General features: G+C 50.1%; 1 protein-coding gene across 2 annotated transcripts in view; it reads right to left on the bottom strand.

The window, feature by feature from the left end:
• brf1b (BRF1 general transcription factor IIIB subunit b) overlaps nucleotides 1-18,758 on the bottom strand; it is a 465,668-nt gene that overhangs the window by 204,044 nt on the left and 242,866 nt on the right. For both annotated transcript variants that reach the window (XM_086002586.1, XM_086002587.1), the window contains 4 exons: nucleotides 15,010-15,136; nucleotides 13,170-13,209; nucleotides 12,944-13,036; nucleotides 2,874-3,161 (listed from right to left, as the gene is read on the bottom strand). In XM_086002586.1, the coding sequence (XP_085858712.1) occupies nucleotides 2,874-3,161; nucleotides 12,944-13,036; nucleotides 13,170-13,209; nucleotides 15,010-15,136 (548 nt within the window). The remainder of the gene's footprint in view (nucleotides 1-2,873; nucleotides 3,162-12,943; nucleotides 13,037-13,169; nucleotides 13,210-15,009; nucleotides 15,137-18,758) is intronic.

Here is an 18,758-nt window from a genome sequence, read left to right as displayed (position 1 = left end):
GAGGGGGTTAAAAACAGAAGCAGAAAAAAGGGAGCGGGTTTACCCCCAGGAAGCAAGTCCACACAACTGGCACAGAAGCTGCTACTCCAGATGTGTCCCATCGAAACCAGGCGAGCATGAAACCAGAGACTGTCTTCTCAATCCCCCAACGCCACCAGCCCCCCTGCTGCATGCACACAAAAAATGGTACAGCAGAAATGGAAGTAATCTTTAACCACTTAAGTGGGAATGTCGTGCACTCTGCAAGGCGCTGGGATCAGCAGGAATCCCCCCTGCCTCCTCCTTTCATCCGCACTTCCATCCAGCCGTTCAGCTGCAGTAATGGGAGCTGTCAGCGCACAACTTTCTCCCGCGATATAATTAAGCTGGTCTTTTGTCACCCGATTCAACCTGACATTATTTTTGCCAAGCTGGTGGGGGGGGGGGGGGGGAAAAGAGAGAGGGAGGACAGGGGAATTGGTGGGGGGGTTGGAAAAATCCATAACAATCTTCATTACAGCAGCCCAGCTGGGAGCTTCGCTTTCCAGAGGAAACACTGGTCAGATGCACGTAGGCACCAGCTGCTTGCACTATCACATGCTCAGTAACCGAGTCTGCAGCACTGCCCCCGTTAAGGTCACGCCACTGACCTCTGTACACTCCTCGCAACCAAATTCGAAGCGTTTCAGCTCCCCGTGACCAATGTGCCCTTTAAATTTTTTTTTGGTTGCGCGGCCCCTTTAAGGGGCTGTGCGACCCATTCAAAATAATCACGCATGCGCGTTTTTTCCCATTTAAAAGCAGGTGAGCAGGCTGCGCAGGAGCTCCAGAGCGCTGCGCAGCTTGAAGGGAACATTGCCCGCAACCTGGTGAGTAAACCTCAACAGTATGGAAGTCGGAGTCCGGTGACACCAAAGTTTCAAAAAGAACGAACAGACTTGCATTTCTATAGCGCCTTTCACGACCTCCAGAGGTCTCAAAGCGTTTTACAGCCAATGAAGTACTTTTGAAGTGCAGTCGCAGTTGTAATGTAGGAAATGCCACAGCCAATTTGCGCACAGCAAGATCCCACAACAGCAATGTGATAATGACCAAATCATCTGTTTTAGTGATGTTGGTTGAGGGATAAATATTGCCCAGGAACACTAGGACTCCCCTGCTCTTCTTCAAAATAATGCCATGGGATCTTTTACATCCACCCGAGGGGGCAGACGGGGCCTCGGTTTAACGTCTCATCCAAAAGACGGCACCTCCGACAGTGCAGCACTCCCTCAGCACTGCACTGGGAGTGTCGGCCTGGATCACACACTCAAGTCTCTGGAGTGGGACTTGAAGCCACAACCTTCTGACTCCCGAGGCGAGAGAGTGAGACCCACTGAGCCACGGCCGAAACCTTTAAATTGCAGGCTGAAGAAAACACACGGAGGTAAGGAGTTGCAGGGTCCGGAGGAAGAATGAATTGGAGCTGACTATTTCATCACAGTTGAAATGAGACATTTCGTTTTCCTCTGCGCTGGGAAAACCACAACACAGAAGAGGATGGCCTCAGGCTTTGCAGCTGGATCACAACAGAGGCAGCTCCGACAATGCTCCAAACTTTGATGTTTAGTTCGGCTGCTCGCGACTTCAACAGAACCACCTCAACCAAGTCACATGGAGAAAAATTCATACCCGGCAGTGATCACAAGTCAGTAATCTCATCAGGGAGACCAAAGGATGAGTACCCATGAGTTGGAATGCAGAACTAGAAATGGAAAGATGTTGAACAGTTGTGTGAATTCGGAAATAAGATTACTTACTGACTTTAAATTATTCTCACCTATTAAAAAAAATAAAGTAGGCACTTTCTCAATGACTTGCTGGGTAATGTTTGACTCGATACCTGGTCTGTGCTCAATTAGCAGTGGTCGAAGTCCAATTAGCCTCAGCACCTTGCATCCCACACTAGGGGCGGAGGGAGTGAACAGACTGGGTCCGTGCTCTCGATCACTATCCAGTGCCGGCAGTGCTGAATGTTGCAGGAAACTGGGACCCGCCTGGCTGCGCTGGCCTCCACAGTCGAATAGCCTGACAACACCCAATGTATGCCTCACACTGGCTCTGTACATAAAATCTCCACACTTGAAGCTGAAACACCATCGGCTTTTATTTCACTGCTGCAATGCAATACTGCATATAGACGTGTGCGAGTGCATAAATAAAGATATACACACTCACCCACACACCCACACCCCTCCCTCCGACTAGCTACAACACAACAGAAACATGCCGATTACCCATTTTTAATTTCTTGTATCTTTGAACATGTCTGACCAACAGGTACACAAAATATATTACAGCTTAGAAAGGAGTGTTGGATATATCAGCAAGAAACCATGAGATTCCTGAGTTTTAATTTAGTGGAGGCATTTACCTATTTACAAACACCTCCTAAAATATTCACGGGCAATCGATTTAGCAGGCGATCACCGAACGTGTTTGCGCAATGTTCCTCTGTGCTCTATTGGCAACAGTAGTTCCTGACTTAAATAATTACTACTGAATTATTTACAACAACAACATTTATAAAGCACCTTTAACATAGTAAAATGTCCCAAGGCGCTTCACAGGAGAGATCATCAAACAAAATTTGACACAGCCACATGGGGAGATATTAGGACAGGTGACCAAACGGTTGGTCAAAGAAGTAGATTTTAAGGAGCGTCTTAAAGGACAGAGGGGCGGAGAGGTTTAGGAAGGGAATTCCAGAGCTCAAGGCCTACTCAGCTGAAGGCACGGCCACCAATGGTGGCACGAAGGATAATGGGGATGCGCAATAAGCACCACACACACATCACTGCAGGCAGCACGTTCTTGCTGTGTTACACACAGTCAGTAAAGCCAATCACACTTACCAGCCTCAGATTCGTCAGCTGCTATGCACTCCTCAATGGATTCCTTCAAGCCGAGGCTGGCGGCTGTTGGGAGGGGGCCGAGCAGAGAGAATATGTTGGGGGGTTTGGGCGGAGGCTCCAATTCTTTGCCCTCCTCAGTTTTGACACTGTCCTTCGGCTGCTCTTCATTCAAGAAATCATCGTACAAGTCCTTGTTGAGATGGTTTGCGACGGCTGTCAGCTCTTCATCCTCCCCATCTTCCTCTCCTAATCCACTGGAGGTTACTGAGGCTCCATCATCAAGAGCATCTAGAAAACAGTGTTAGCCCAGTCAAAACATGATCCAAGAACGCACAGTACACAAATAGCCAGCAACTCCGAGAGACAGCCTCACCATCACCGCCCCTTGGAAATCTAATTTACAAGACCATTTAACTTCTGTTTCGGATTTCTGTTCATACCAATCCCTCGATTAGATTCCAGCCTGCAACTCACTCCCGGGTATCTGTTATTCTATATATAAACCCCCCAACCCCTCGATTAGATTCCAGCCTGTAACTCACTCCCGGGTATCTGTTATTCTATATATATAAACCCCCCGAACCCCTCGATTAGATCCCAGTCTGTAACTCACTCCCGGGTATCTGTTATTCTATATATAAACCCCCCCGAACCCCTCCATGAAATTCCAGCCTGTAACTCACTCCCGGGTATCTGATATTCTATATATAAACCCCCCGAACCCCTCGATTAGATTCCAGCCTGTAACTCACTCCCGGGTATCTGTTGTTCTATATATAAACGCCCCCCGAACCCCTCCATTAGATTCCAGCCTGTAACTCACTCCCGGGTATCCGTTATTCTATATATAAACCCCCCAAACCCCTCCATTAGATCCCTGTCTGTAACTCACTCCCGGGTATCTGTTATTCTATATATAAACCCCCCGAACCCCTCGATTAGATTCCAGCCTGTAACTCACTCCCGGGTATCTGTTATTCTATATATAAACCCCCGAACCCCTCGATTAGATTCCAGCCTGTAACTCACTCCCGGGTATCTGTTATTCTATATATAAACCCCCCGAACAGATTCCAGCCTGTAACTCACTCCCGGGTATCTGTTATTCTATATATATAAACCCCCCGAACCCCTCAATTAGATTCCAGCCTGTCACTCGCTCCCGGGTATCTGTTATTCTATACAAAAACCCCCGAACCCCTCGATTAGATTCCAGCCTGTAACTCACTCCCGGGTATCTGTTATTCTATATATAAACCCTCCGAACCCCTCGATTAGATTCCAGCCTGTAACTCACTCCCGGGTATCTGATATTCTATATATAAACCCCCCGAACCCCTCGATTAGATTCCAGCCTGCAACTCACTCCCGGGTATCTGATATTCTATATATAAACCCTCCGAACCCCTCGATTAGATTCCAGCCTGTAACTCACTCCTGGGTATCTGTTATTCTATATATAAACCCCCCCCCCCCCCCGAACCCCTCGATTAGATTCCAGCCTGCAACTCACTCCCAGGTATCTGATATTCTATATATAAACCCCCCGAACCCCTCGATTAGATTCCAGCCTGTAACTCACTCCCGGGTATCTGTTATTCTATATATAAACCCCCCGAACAGATTCCAGCCTGTAACTCACTCCCGGGTATCTGTTATTCTATATATAAACCCCCCGAACCCCTCGATTAGATTCCAGCCTGTAACTCACTCCCGGGTATCTGTTATTCTATATATAAACCCCCGAACCCCTCGATTAGATTCCAGCCTGTAACTCACTCCCGGGTATCTGTTATTCTATATATAAACCCCCCGAACAGATTCCAGCCTGTAACTCACTCCCGGGTATCTGTTATTCTATATATATAAACCCCCCGAACCCCTCAATTAGATTCCAGCCTGTCACTCGCTCCCGGGTATCTGTTATTCTATACAAAAACCCCCGAACCCCTCGATTAGATTCCAGCCTGTAACTCACTCCCGGGTATCTGTTATTCTATATATAAACCCCCCCGAACCCCTCAATTAGATTCCAGCCTGTCACTCACTCCCGGGTATCTGTTATTCTATATATAAACCCTCCGAACCCCTCGATTAGATTCCAGCCTGTAACTCACTCCCGGGTATCTGATATTCTATATATAAACCCCCCGAACCCCTCGATTAGATTCCAGCCTGCAACTCACTCCCGGGTATCTGATATTCTATATATAAACCCTCCGAACCCCTCGATTAGATTCCAGCCTGTAACTCACTCCTGGGTATCTGTTATTCTATATATAAACCCCCCCCCCCCCCGAACCCCTCGATTAGATTCCAGCCTGCAACTCACTCCCGGGTATCTGATATTCTATATATAAACCCCCCGAACCCCTCGATTAGATTCCAGCCTGTAACTCACTCCCGGGTATTTGTTGTTCTATATATAAACCCCCCTGAACCCCTCGATTAGATTCCAGCCTGTAACTCACTCCCAGGTATCCGTTATTCTATATATAAACCACCTGAACCCCTTGATTAGATTCCAGTCTGTAACTCACTCCCGGGTATCTGTTATTCTATATATAAACCCCCCGAACCCCTCAATTAGATTCCAGCCTGTCACTCACTCACGGGTATCTGATATTCTATATATAAACCCCTCGAACCCCTCGATTAGATTCCAGCCTGCAACTCACTCCCGGGTATCTGATATTCTTTCTATAAACCCCCCGAACCCCTCGATTAGATTCCAGCCTGTAACTCACTCCTGGGTATCTGATATTCTATATATAAACCCCCCAAACCCCTCGATTAGATTCCAGCCTGTAACTCACTCCCGGGTATCCGTTATTCTATATATAAACCCCCCGACCCCCTCGATTAGATTCCTGTCTGTAACTCACTCCCGGGTATCCGTTATTCTATATATAAACCCCCCGAACCCCTCCATTAGATCCCTGTCTGTAACTCACTCCCGGGTATCTGTTATTCTATATATAAACCCCCCCCCACCGCCCCCGAACTCCTCGATTAGATTCCAGTCTGTAACTCACTCCCGGGTATCCGTTATTCTATATATAAACCCCCCGAACCCCTCGATTAGATTCCAGCCTGCAACTCACTCCCGGGTATCTGTTATTCTATATATAAACACCACCGAACCCCTCGATTAGATTCCAGCCTGTAACTCACTCCTGGGTATCTGTTATTCTATATATAAACCCCCCGAACCCCTCGATTAGATTCCAGCCTGTAACTCACTCCCGGGTATCCGTTATTCTATATATAAACCACCTGAACCCCTTGATTAGATTCCAGTCTGTAACTCACTCCCGGGTATCTGTTATTCTATATATAAACCCCCCCCGAACCCCTCGATTAGATTCCAGCCTGTAACTCACTCCCGGGTATCCGTTATTCTATATATAAACCACCTGAACCCCTCGATTAGATTCCAGCCTGTAACTCACTCCCGGGTATCCGTTATTCTATATATAAACCCCCCTGAACCCCTTGATTAGATTGCAGTCACCAACTTGAACCCAATCGCCCGACTCTATCCTTGCCTCAGCTCATCCGCTGCTGAAACCCTCATCTGTGCCTTTGTACCTCTGGACTTGACTATTCCAACGCACTCCTGGCTGGCCCCCCACGTTTTATCCTAAGTAAACTTGCGGTCATCCAAAACTCAACTGCCTGTGTCCTAACTCGCATCAGGTCTCGTTCACCCATCACCCCTGAGCTCGCTGACTTACACTGGCTCATGGTTAAGCAACGCCTCAATTTTAAATTTCTCATCCTTGTTTTCAAATCCGTCCAGGGCCTCACCCCTCCCTATATCTGTAATCTCCTCCAGCGCTACAACCCCCCGCCCCCCCCTCCCCGAGATATCTTCGCTCCTCTAATTCTGCCCTCTGGAGTATCCCTGATTTTAATCGCCCCACCGTTGGTGGCCGTGCCTTCTGTTGCCTGGGCCTTAAGCTCTGGAATTCCCTCCCTAAACCTCTCCGCCCCTCTTTCCTCCTTTAAGACGCTGCTTAAAACCTACCTCTTTGACCAAGCTTTTGGTTATCTGCCCTAATTTCTCCTTATGTGGCTCGGTGTCAAATTTTGTTTTATAACGGTCCTGTGAAGTGCCTTGGGATGTTTTACTACGTTAAGGCGCTTGGATGTTTGGATGGTTTATATGTAACCTGTATAAAATGACCTTTATTTGCCTGCAATCAGCTGCCAATTGGCACTCAATAAAGCGCAGAGATTGCATTACATTTGTTAATCCTTTGGTGTCATCGCACTTCAGTAACTGTTGATCTTGTCAAAATTAAAATATATCAAAAATAAAATAAAAATACTCCCAAGGTGTCGGTATACACCTTGTAAAACATAGCTCATAAAAGATGGGCGTGATTTCTAGAATATGTTCTGCTTTGCTCGGGGAAGAGGAGAGGGGGATCGGTGCTCGGACCCCAGTTATTCACAATACATATTAATGATCTAGACGAGGGAACTAGATGTAATATCTCCAAGTTTGCAGGTGACACAAAGCTGGGTGGGCGTGTGTGCTGTGAGGAGGATGCCAAGAAACTCCAGTATGATTTGGACAGGTTGGGTGATTGGGCAGATGCAGTATAATGTGGATAAATGCGAGGTTATCCACTTTGGTGGCAAAAACAGGAAGGCAGATTATTATCTGAACGGTAATAGATTGGGAGAAGGGGAAGTGCAACGAGACCCGGGTGTCCTTGTGCACCAGTCGCTGAAGGTAAGCATGCAGGTGCAGCAGGCGGTTAAGAAGGCAAATGGTATGTTGGCCTTCGTAGCGAGAGGATTCGAGTACAGGAGCAAGGATGTCTTGCTGCAGTTGTACAGGGCCTTGGTGAGACCACATCTTGAGTATTGTGTGCAGTTTTGGTCGCCTTATCTGAGGCAGGATGTTCTTGCCATGGAGGGAGTGCAGCGAAGATTCACCAGACTGATGCCTGGGATGGCAGGAATGACGTATGAGGAGAGATTAGGTCAATTAGGCTTATATTCGCTAGCGTTTAGAAAAATGAGAGGGGATCTCATTGAAACGTATAAAATTCTAACAGGACTAGACAGACTAGATGCAGGAAGGATGTTCCTGATGGCGGGGGAGTCCAGAACCAGGGGTCACAGTCTAAGGATAAGAGGTAAGTCATTTAGGACTGAGATGAGGAGGAATTTCTTCACCCAGAGAGTGGTGAACCTGTGGAACTCTCTACCACAGAAGGCAGTTGAGGCCAATTCACTAAATGTATTCAAGAAGAAGTTAGATATATTTCTTAAGGCTAAAGGGATCAAGGGATATGGGGAGAAGGCAGGGACAGGGTACTGAATTTGGATGATCAGCCATGATCTCATTAAATGGCGGAGCAGGCTCGAGGGGCCGAATGGCCTACTCCTGCTCCTATCTTCTATGTTTCTATGACTGTGTTCCCTTTAAGCTGCGCGGTCACTCGGCCATGCGGCTTTCTGCGGCTCCCGCGCCGCGGCCTCGCTGGCTTTTAAACTGGAAAAACCGCGCATGCGCCGCATTTTGAATGAGCTGCGCACCCATTGGCTGCAGACACGCTTTATCCCCCTGGTGGCTCACTGGCTAAAGGCACCCATTTGTAAAACTGGCCCAAACAGACCAAAAAAGGTCCCAAGAATTGAGCCCTGGTCTGTGTGGTGTAAGCCAATTCCAGCCAGGGCTGTTGCCTCTCTCAATTAAAGGCGGGGTAGGATCCACTCCTGACACGAAGGGCAGGACCGGGCTCAGCTATGTTGCCTGTACCATCAAACAGCCTGCTGGCACTCACCATCTCGGTTGCTGCTTAAAGAAATGCCAGTTGTAGGGGGGTTTAATGTCTGACGGTGTTTTTTAAAATGATTGCAATAGATTTTACTGCAGAGTATTTTATGAGGCAGGTTTAGCTTACAGTCAGCGCAAGTTCGAGAACGCTCTACTGCACTCCTGCAGTCTGTCGCACCGAGGATGCTGGACAGGAGCCGCACAAAGTAGGCGGCGCACTGGACTCAGCCTCTCCAAGGCAGAGCACCACATCCCCTTCCCAAGCAGCTGTTCATTCAACTCTTCAGCTGTCAGCAACATGCGACCGTCAAACAACTTTTAATTAAACTCCTCGTGTTACACAGGCATATTCCTTTCACCAAGTAAGATTTTGAAACTGATAAGCTACCAAGCGGGGAAACTGAACAAAAGGGATAAGTCATTTGTTTTAATCACAACAGTAAAAAAAAAAAATCGATAATGACAGGTTGAACGCTGCTCAATTAATTTTTCTTGTGTTTCAAATATCCCCGTCCCAAAATGATGGAGGAGTTTAATTAAACTGATGTGTCCCTCACACTGTCACAGCACAGGGTTTAGTCCTATTGCTGCCGACTCCCTCGGCTCTCTGCTACCCATGGGCTATCGCGGGGCACACACTACGTGCCCGCTCTTTAGTTTCCATTTCTTTTTCTCCTTCCTACTCTCCCGAGAGTGCCTACTCTGACTGGAGGATGGTCCAATAGTTCCTCTGGTGCCTTCCTCAAGAGGCTATGATTTGTGCAGGAGACTATTCTTGCTAGGGGGATAGAATATAAAAATAGGGAGGTATTGCTTCAGTTGTACAAGGTATTGGTGAGACCGCACCTGGAATACTGCATACAGTTTTGGTGTCCATACTTAAGAAAAGACATACTTGCTCTCGAGTCAGTACAAAGAAGGTTCACTCGGTTAATCCCGGGGATGAGGGGATGGACATATGAGGAGGTTGAGTAGATTGGGACTCTACTCATTGGAGTTCAGAAGAATGAGAGGCGATCTTATTGAAACATATAAGATTGTGAAGGGGTTGGATCGGGTGGATGCGGGGAGGATGTTCCCGATGATGGGTGAAACTAGAACTAGGGGGCATAGTCTTAGAATAAGGGGCTGCTCTTTCAAAACTGAGATGAGGAGGAACTACTTCACTCAGAGGGTGGTAGGTCCATGGAATATGCTGCCCCAAAAAGCTGTAGAAGCTACATCATTACATAAATTTAAAACAGAAATAGACAGTTTCCTAGAAGTAAAGGGAATTAAGGGTTACGGGGAGCGGGCAGGAATTTGGACATGAGTCTAGGTTCGGATCGGTCATGGCCCTGTGGGTAGCGGAGCGGGCCCAGGTAGCCTGATCCTGCTCCTATTTCGTGTGTCTAATTATGTTAGATTCAGGAGATGGTTCTGTGATAGTAGATTGGCGGTTAGGATCAGATCAGCCATGATCTTATTGAATGGCGGAACAGGCTCGAGGGGCCGATTGGCCTACTCCTGTTCCTATTTCTTATGTTCTTATGTTCTATATAGCGAGCGGCCCAAACCAACCCTGTCCTCGCCTGACCGCACCATGCACACTAAGCAGCAGAGGTCACTGGGCAGTTATCAGAAGCCCCCCACCACATCATCTCCCGCCCCCCCCCACCATCACCTTACTAATGCTCCTTCTCCAAAGCACATGGGGAGATCAGTTTACCCAGCACAGGCCAGAGATAGAACCTGGTCCCTTCCAGGTCTGTATGCCTCAGTGCCATACCAGGTAGTACATTTACTCACTGTTTCCTTTCTTTCAGCTGCTGTGCCCTCTCAACGCAGGGTTCCATAAACATATGCATTGCAGCAACTCCGCAAGGCTTCTTCGACAGCACCTCCCAAACCCGTGACCTCTACCGCCTTGAAGGACAAGAGCAGCAGGCGCATGAGAACACCACCACCTCCAAGTCACACACTATCCTGACTTAGAAGTATATCACCGATCCTTCATCGTCGCTGGGTCAAAATCCTGGAACTCCCTCCCTAACAGCACTGTGGGAGCACCTTCACCACACGGACTGCAGCGGTTCAAGGCGGCGGCTCACCACCACCTTCTCGAGGGGCAATTAGGGATGGGCAATAAATGCCGGCCTTGCCAACGACGCCCACATCCCGTGAATGAATAAAAAAATTACGGATAACCCTAAAATTCTCTGCACCGTCCATCTTTAATGGTTGGTTTTAACAGAGCTGTCTGCAGATTTCAGATTGGAAATGTGCCGCGGTCACAGCCTGTGTGTAACTGCTTGCAGCATCAGATAATGTCATTGAGAAGTGCTTGTCACCACGGCTTCTGTCAGTCAAATGGACAGCAGTCCAGGAGACTGGCCAGGAGGGGGGGGGTCCCAGAGCGCAGACAGCGTGAGACAGTTGAACTACAGCAACAGAGGCAGTGTTACTGGAACCCAGGTTGTTTCAGCTTTGAAGGCAAAGGAAAGTGACACCCGAAGATTCTTCTGGGTCCTTATTTTCCTTGCCTCTCCCAGACGATGACATTGCTGCGAGGTGAGATGGCGGGGGGCGGGGGGGGGGGGGGTGGTGGTGGGAAGGGAAGGAGTGTCGAGTTATGGTGCTCCGGCCATCATGGTGTGGGGTGGGCTTGATGGACCAGCTCTACCTCACCACCACCACCACCACCACCACCTCGATTGACCCCTCTGCTGTCTCTGAGTTGTGTCACTGCTGGTCCGACATTCCAGCTCTGGATCAGCAGAAATTTCCTCCAACTAAATACAGGAAAAGTTCTGATATCTGGCACCGACGGGACCGGCGTGTTGCCGATATATCAAAATTGCCAGACATGCAAAGTCAACGTTGAAGCATACGGAGATGAAAATCTCCGTATTTGACAACAAACACTGTTGCTCAGCAACAGCTCATAAACACTCGGCCCGTACCTTGAAGCGTCTCTGAAGCTGTTGCTAAGCTACAAAGATGCTTTCCAGAGCCTGCCTGTTAACAGAATGCTAGAAGAAAAAAAAACGAACCAAAACGGCTGCTGATTTCTGCCGTTAGAGCAAAGTTTCCGGCCATACAACCTCTGGATAAACCAAAGTTTCCTGTACTGGGAAGGCCGAAGCCACTGTTTTCAGGCCCCGCCACATTATGTCCCTCAGAAACATGCCAATCAATTGCTTTTTGAAGTGTACTCACTACTGTTAGGTAGGCAAATGTATCAGCCAATATATGTACAGCAAGATCCCACAATGGGATTAATGAGCAGTTAATCTGTTTTTTGGTGGTGGTGGTTGAGGAAGGAATGCTGGCCCAGGACACTAGGAGAGCACCCTGTACTTTTTCCAAATAGTGCCATCATGGGATCTTGAAAATCCACCCAAACCACTAGAACAGGCAGAGAGGGCCTCATCCAAAGAACGGCACCTCCGACAGTGCAGTGGCAGCCTAGATTACACTCCTAGAGTGGGGATTGAACCCACAACCTGCCGACTCAGAGGGGCCAGTTGTTTAAAAATTGTGATCCGGAGCAGTAATATTCATTGCTTTTTCCCCTTCCCGAGCCCAGGGTCGTTGGAGGTCAACCACAGAGACCACCCAGTGCGTACCATCTACAAGATGCACTGCAGCAACTCGCTAAGGCTTCTTCGGCAGCACCTCCCAAACCCGCAACCTCTTCCACCTAGAAGGACAAGGGCAGCAGGCGCATGGGAACACCGCCACCTGCAAGTTCCCCTCCAAGTCACACACCATCCTGGCTTGGAAATATATCATCGTCCCTTCATGGTCGCTGGGTCAAAATCCTGGAACTCCCTCCCTAACAGCACTGTGGGAGCACCTTCACCACACGGACTGCAGCGGTTCAAGAATAAGGCTCACCACCACCTTCTCAAGGGCAATTAGGGATGGGCAATAAATGCTGGCCTTGCCAGCGACACACACCGCCCGTGAATGAGTAAACGCCCCCCCCCCCGATTACTGCCTTGCAGGGACACATCAACTCAACACAGGACAGGTGGAATGTGACAACAGATCTCAGTGCCCAGAGACTGAAGACTGTTTCTGTGAGTAAATATCGGATTAGGGCAGCATCAGGACTAACTGTGATGCCCCACACGCTACAGTGACCATGAAGAATGGACACTTGGGGGAGGCATTGCCTATATCCATGGTACTGTACCCCAACATTTTATCATTAATATAAAGTTACCCAACACTCTCCCCCCCAACCTCCACCTCCAGAAAAGAGCAAACTGTTGTTACGTATACATACCTCCTTTAGCATATGTGGCATATACCCCTCGATACCTTGGTCGAGTGATCTCCAGCTCAGTCTCAATCTCGTCTTGGTAACTTGTTATTTCACCTGTGTAAACAGAATTTTTTTTGAAAAACACTATAAACACTGACCGGCTTTGAAGTGAAACTCTTCGAAGCTGGAGGGGGACAAGTGGATGAGGGAGGGAGAGAGAGAGAGAGAGAGGAGAGTGTTCAGTTACCTTCAAAATCCACCAATTTTTTGGCAAGTTCTTCCTCCAGCTGAAATGAAATAAAAATCACTTTTCACATAATCAGCACCTTCTGCAAATAATTTATCAGACCTGAGCCCATAACCCAGGCTGACACTCCCAGTGCAGTGCGGAGGGAGTGCTGACTGTCAGAGGTGCCGTCTTTCGGATGGGACGTTAAACCTTTAGGTGGATGTAAAAGATCCCACGGCACTATTTTGAAGAGGAGCAGGGGAGCTCTCCCCGGTGTCCTGGCCAATACTTATCCCTCAATCAGCATCACTGAAAGATTATCTGCTCATTATCACATTGCTGTTTGTGGGAGCTTGCTGTGCGCAAATTGACTGCCGTGTTTCCTACATTACAACAGCGACTACACTTCAAAAAGTACTTAGTTGGTTGTAAATTGTTTTGGGACGTCCTGAGGTCGTGAAAGGCGCTTTATAGAAATGCAAGTTCTTTCTTTCTTTGTCTTTCTACCAACTGAGCCATCCGGGAGTCGGGTGAGGGGGGGGAAAGAGAAACAGAGGAGAACTTTTCAAAAAGTTTTCACTCAACATTTAAAAAAAAAGAATCATCCTTGGCCAGGCTTCCGACAGCTCAGCAAGTGAGGCAGCATCATCTGTACGTGTACCAGGCTACACGCCATCGAGGAATCCAGAGCTCATTCATTTAAGCTAAAAGGTAAACTCTAAAGGTCCGATTGATAAACAGAGCAGACAAGATAATTTCTTCAAACTGAAACATTAAATGGAGACATTATAACCACGTACATGCATTTTTAAAAAATAATCATTTTTAGTATAAAACTACCTCAAAGGACTTTTGATTACAGGATCGTTACTGTAATTGGTTTCGAAGTTAAATCAGTGTGTGTGTGTGCTGATATTTGGTTTAAAAAATCAAGCGCGGTCTCTCTGATGGTGAAGCCCGTGATGCAGCACCGAGCGTCACAGACCAGGAAGGTTTCGCAGTCCATCTGTGGTTTGTCCGGAGCTGGCTGATCTGAGTCAGGAGAGGGGGCTCGGGATGGTGTTACAGCTGCTCAGCTCAGGAGCGGAACAAGCAGCCAAGGATGAGGGACCTCCGATACATGGAGAGACTGGAGAAGCTGGGGTTGTTCTCCTTCAGGCAGAGAAGGTTAAGGGCGGATTTAATAGAGGTGTTGAAAATTATGAGGGGTTTCTGATAGAGTAGCTAGGGAGAAACTGTTTCCAGTTGCAGAAGGGTTGGGAACCAGAGGACACAGATTTAAGATAATTGGCAAAAGAATCGGTGGGGGGGGGTAGTTTTTTTCACACAGAGAGTTGTTGTGATCTGGAATGCAATCTCTGAAAGGGTGGTGGCAGCAGATTCAATAGTAATTTTCAAAAGGAGATTGTATACTTTTTTCCAGGGCTACGGGGAAAGAGCAGGGTGAGCAGGACTAATTGGATCGCTCTTTCAAAGAGCCGGCATCGGCACGATGGGCCGAATGGCCTCCTTCTGTGCTGTGTGATTCGATGATTCTAATCAGCAGGGTTCTATGTCAGTATCATTGTCTAATGACACCTGCGAGAAAGTCTGGTGTTGAAGTCTGGCGAGGTGTTGACAGGACCGGGCTGAGCTGTGACCGCCCCCACAATCGACCAGCTCACACACACACGAAGAAAGACCACTTGGGAGGAGGGTTGGAGCCTGGGGAACCATACCCCAGCATGAGCCAGCGCCTTCAGGAATGAGGGTAGAAGAAAGTGACGATAATTGGGGAAAGAGTTCAAAATAATATTGTCAAAGACACCACTCTGTGTCGTACTGCGTGTCCCTGGGCTCCAATTATTGACACGGTTACCTGTTGCAGTCTAATCTTTTTCTTCCCCGCTGTGAACGAAGGCGGGTCACACTCTTGCTCCAAATCAATCCTCATAAACTCATCGATTGTTAACTGACTAGTTGGCGTCTCTTCAAATTCATTAAGCCTGCAACACAAGTGGAAAAAAAACCAGCTGAATGAGTTTCAACTGATTCACAACTGCACACTGTCTCTAAGCATTCTCAATTCAAGGCAAATTAAATATCGGGGCATTCAACTCGAAACATCATGGACTTCTGTAAAAGAACGCTACACACTCACAGTGGGCAAATTCTATAACAATCACATACCCTAAACTGAAAGCTACTCAACATCTGCAAGGCCAACCTGTTCAATTGCCAAGTTAGCAAGAGCCAGGCCTTTCTGTGGAGATAGCAATGACTGCCTCACACCACTCGACAATGAGCAGGCATCATACCCTACTCACCTCACTACTGAGCGGGCGAGTGCCGGACCCTCTCCTCTCCCACTCACCCTGCTCACCTCACTACTGAGCGGGGGAGTGTCGGACCCTCTCCTCTCCCACTCACCCTGCTCACCTCCATACTGAGCGGGCGAGTGTCGGACCCTCTCCTCTCCCACTCACCCTGCTCACCTCCATACTGAGCGGGCGAGTGTCGGACCCTCTCCTCTCCCACCCACCCTGCTCACCTCACTACTGAGGGCGAGTGTCGGACCCTCTCCTCTCCCACTCACCCTGCTCACCTCACCACTGAGCGGGGGAGTGTCGGACCCTCTCCTCTCCCACTCACCCTGCTCACCTCCATACTGAGCGGGCGAGTGTCGGTCCCTCTCCTCTCCCACTCACCCTGCTCACCTCCATACTGAGCGGGCGAGTGTCGGACCCTCTCCTCTCCCACTCACCCTGCTCACCTCACTACCGAGCGGGTGAGTGTCGGACCCCCTCCTCTCCCACTCACCCTGCTCACCTCACCAGAGCGGGGGCGTGTCGGACCCCCTCCTCTCCCACCCACCCTGCTCACCTCCATACTGAGTGGGCTAGTGTCGGACCCTCTCCTCTCCCACCCACCCTGCTCACCTCACTACTGAGCGGGCAAGTGTCGGACCCTCTCCTCTCCCACTCACCCTGCTCACCTCCATACTGAGCGGGGGAGTGTCGGACCCTCTCCTCTCCCACTCACCCTGCTCACCTCACTACTGAGGGCGAGTGTCGGACCCTCTCCTCTCCCACCCACCCTGCTCACCTCACTACTGAGGGCGAGTGTCGGACCCTCTCCTCTCCCACTCACCCTGCTCACCTCACCACTGAGCGGGGGAGTGTCGGACCCTCTCCTCTCCCACTCACCCTGCTCACCTCCATACTGAGCGGGCGAGTGTCGGTCCCTCTCCTCTCCCACTCACCCTGCTCACCTCCATACTGAGCGGGCGAGTGTCGGACCCTCTCCTCTCCCACTCACCCTGCTCACCTCACTACCGAGCGGGTGAGTGTCGGACCCTCTCCTCTCCCACTCACCCTGCTCACCTCACCACTGAGCGGGGGCGTGTCGGACCCCCTCCTCTCCCACCCACCCTGCTCACCTCCATACTGAGTGGGCTAGTGTCGGACCCTCTCCTCTCCCACCCACCCTGCTCACCTCACTACTGAGCGGGCGAGTGTCGGACCCTCTCCTCTCCCACTCACCCTGCTCACCTCCATACTGAGCGGGGGAGTGTCGGACCCTCTCCTCTCCCACTCACCCTGCTCACCTCACTACTGAGGGCGAGTGTCGGACCCTCTCCTCTCCCACCCACCCTGCTCACCTCACTACCGAGCGGGCGAGTGTCGGACCCTCTCCTCTCCCACTCACCCTGCTCACCTCACCACTGAGCGGGGGAGTGTCGGACCCTCTCCTCTCCCACTCACCCTGCTCACCTCCATACTGAGCGGGCGAGTGTCGGTCCCTCTCCTCTCCCACTCACCCTGCTCACCTCCATACTGAGCGGGCGAGTGTCGGACCCTCTCCTCTCCCACTCACCCTGCTCACCTCACTACCGAGCGGGTGAGTGTCGGACCCTCTCCTCTCCCACTCACCCTGCTCACCTCACCACTGAGCGGGGGCGTGTCGGACCCCCTCCTCTCCCACCCACCCTGCTCACCTCCATACTGAGTGGGCTAGTGTCGGACCCTCTCCTCTCCCACCCACCCTGCTCACCTCACTACTGAGCGGGCGAGTGTCGGACCCTCTCCTCTCCCACTCACCCTGCTCACCTCCATACTGAGCGGGGGAGTGTCGGACCCTCTCCTCTCCCACTCACCCTGCTCACCTCACTACTGAGGGCGAGTGTCGGACCCTCTCCTCTCCCACCCACCTCACCTCACTACCGAGCGGGCGAGTGTCGGACCCTCTCCTCACCCACCCACCCTGCTCACCTCACTACTGAGGGCGAGTGTCAGACCCTCTCCTCTCCCACCCACCCTGCTCATCTCCATACTAAGCGGGGGAGTGTCGGACCCTCTCCTCTCCCACTCACCCTGCTCACCTCACCAGAGCGGGGGAGTGTCGGACCCTCTCCTCTCCCACTCACCCTGTTCACCTCACTACTGAGGGCGAGTGTCGGACCCTCTCCTCTCCCACTCACCCTGCTCACCTCACCAGAGCGGGCGAGTGTCGGACCCTCTCCTCTCCCACTCACCCTGCTCACCTCACTACTGAGCAGGGGAGTGTCTGACCCCCTCCTATCCCACGCCCACCCTGTTCACTCCTCACGCTGATTGGGAAGTGTCTGACCCCCTCCTATCCCACGCCTACCCGGTTCACTCCTCGCGCTGAGCAGGGAAGTGTCTGACCCTCTCCTGTCCCACGCCCACCCTGTTCACTCCTCACACTGAGCAGGGAAGTGTCTGACCCCCTCCTATCCCACGCCCACCCGGTTCACTCCTTGTGCTGATTGGGGGTGTCGGACCCTCTCCTATCCCACACCCACCCGGTTCACTCCTCGCGCTGAGCAGGGAAATGTCGGACCCTCTCCTATCCCACGCCCACCCGGTTCACTCCTCGCGCTGATTGGGGGTGTCTAACTGTTTCTTAAACAGCAACAACCTGTATTTATATAGCACCTTTAACATTGTAAACCGTCCCAAGGCACTTCATTGGAGCATTATAAACCTAATTCCACACCGAGCCACCCAAGATGATATTAGGACACGTGACCAAAAGCTTGGTCAAAGAGGTTGGTTTTAAGGAGCGTCTTAAAGGAGAGAGAGGTAGAGGCGGAGAGGTTCAGGAAAGGAATTACACAGCTTATGGCCTCGGCAGCTGAAGGCACGGCCATCAATGGTGGAGCGATTGAAATCGGGGATGCTCAAGAGGCGAGAATTGGAAGAGCGCAGAGATCTCGGAGGGTTTTAGGGCTGGAGGAGGTTACAGAGATAGGAAGTGATGAGGCCATGGAGGGATTTGAAAACAAGGCTGAGAATCCTACACCCCATTCCAGTTGAGAAGGGAGACTGAGGGTCAAAGACATTAATGTTTATTATATGGTTTTTTTTTTAAACAAGGCAAGGGAAAGAGCTTAGTCCCCTTAAAGTAAGAGATCACCAGGTGGAGAAGCTGGGAAAGTCCACGATACAATAACCTCACATAGACTGAATGGAACAGGCTTGATAGGGTGAACATCTCTCTCTCTCTCTCTCCAGGCTGCTGCTTCAAATCTCAGGCACACCGTAACATCGGGACTGACTGTTTGGAGTGGGCGGAATGGAGATATCGAAAACAAAAGGAAAAATT

Source organism: Somniosus microcephalus, chromosome 12 (assembly GCF_052327205.1).
Source record: "Somniosus microcephalus isolate GS21.2 chromosome 12, FLI_Smic_1.0, whole genome shotgun sequence".
Classification (NCBI taxonomy): domain Eukaryota; kingdom Metazoa; phylum Chordata; class Chondrichthyes; order Squaliformes; family Somniosidae; genus Somniosus; species Somniosus microcephalus.
The sequence above is the reverse complement of the archived record's forward strand: the minus strand, read 5'-3'. Positions and strand labels throughout refer to the sequence as shown.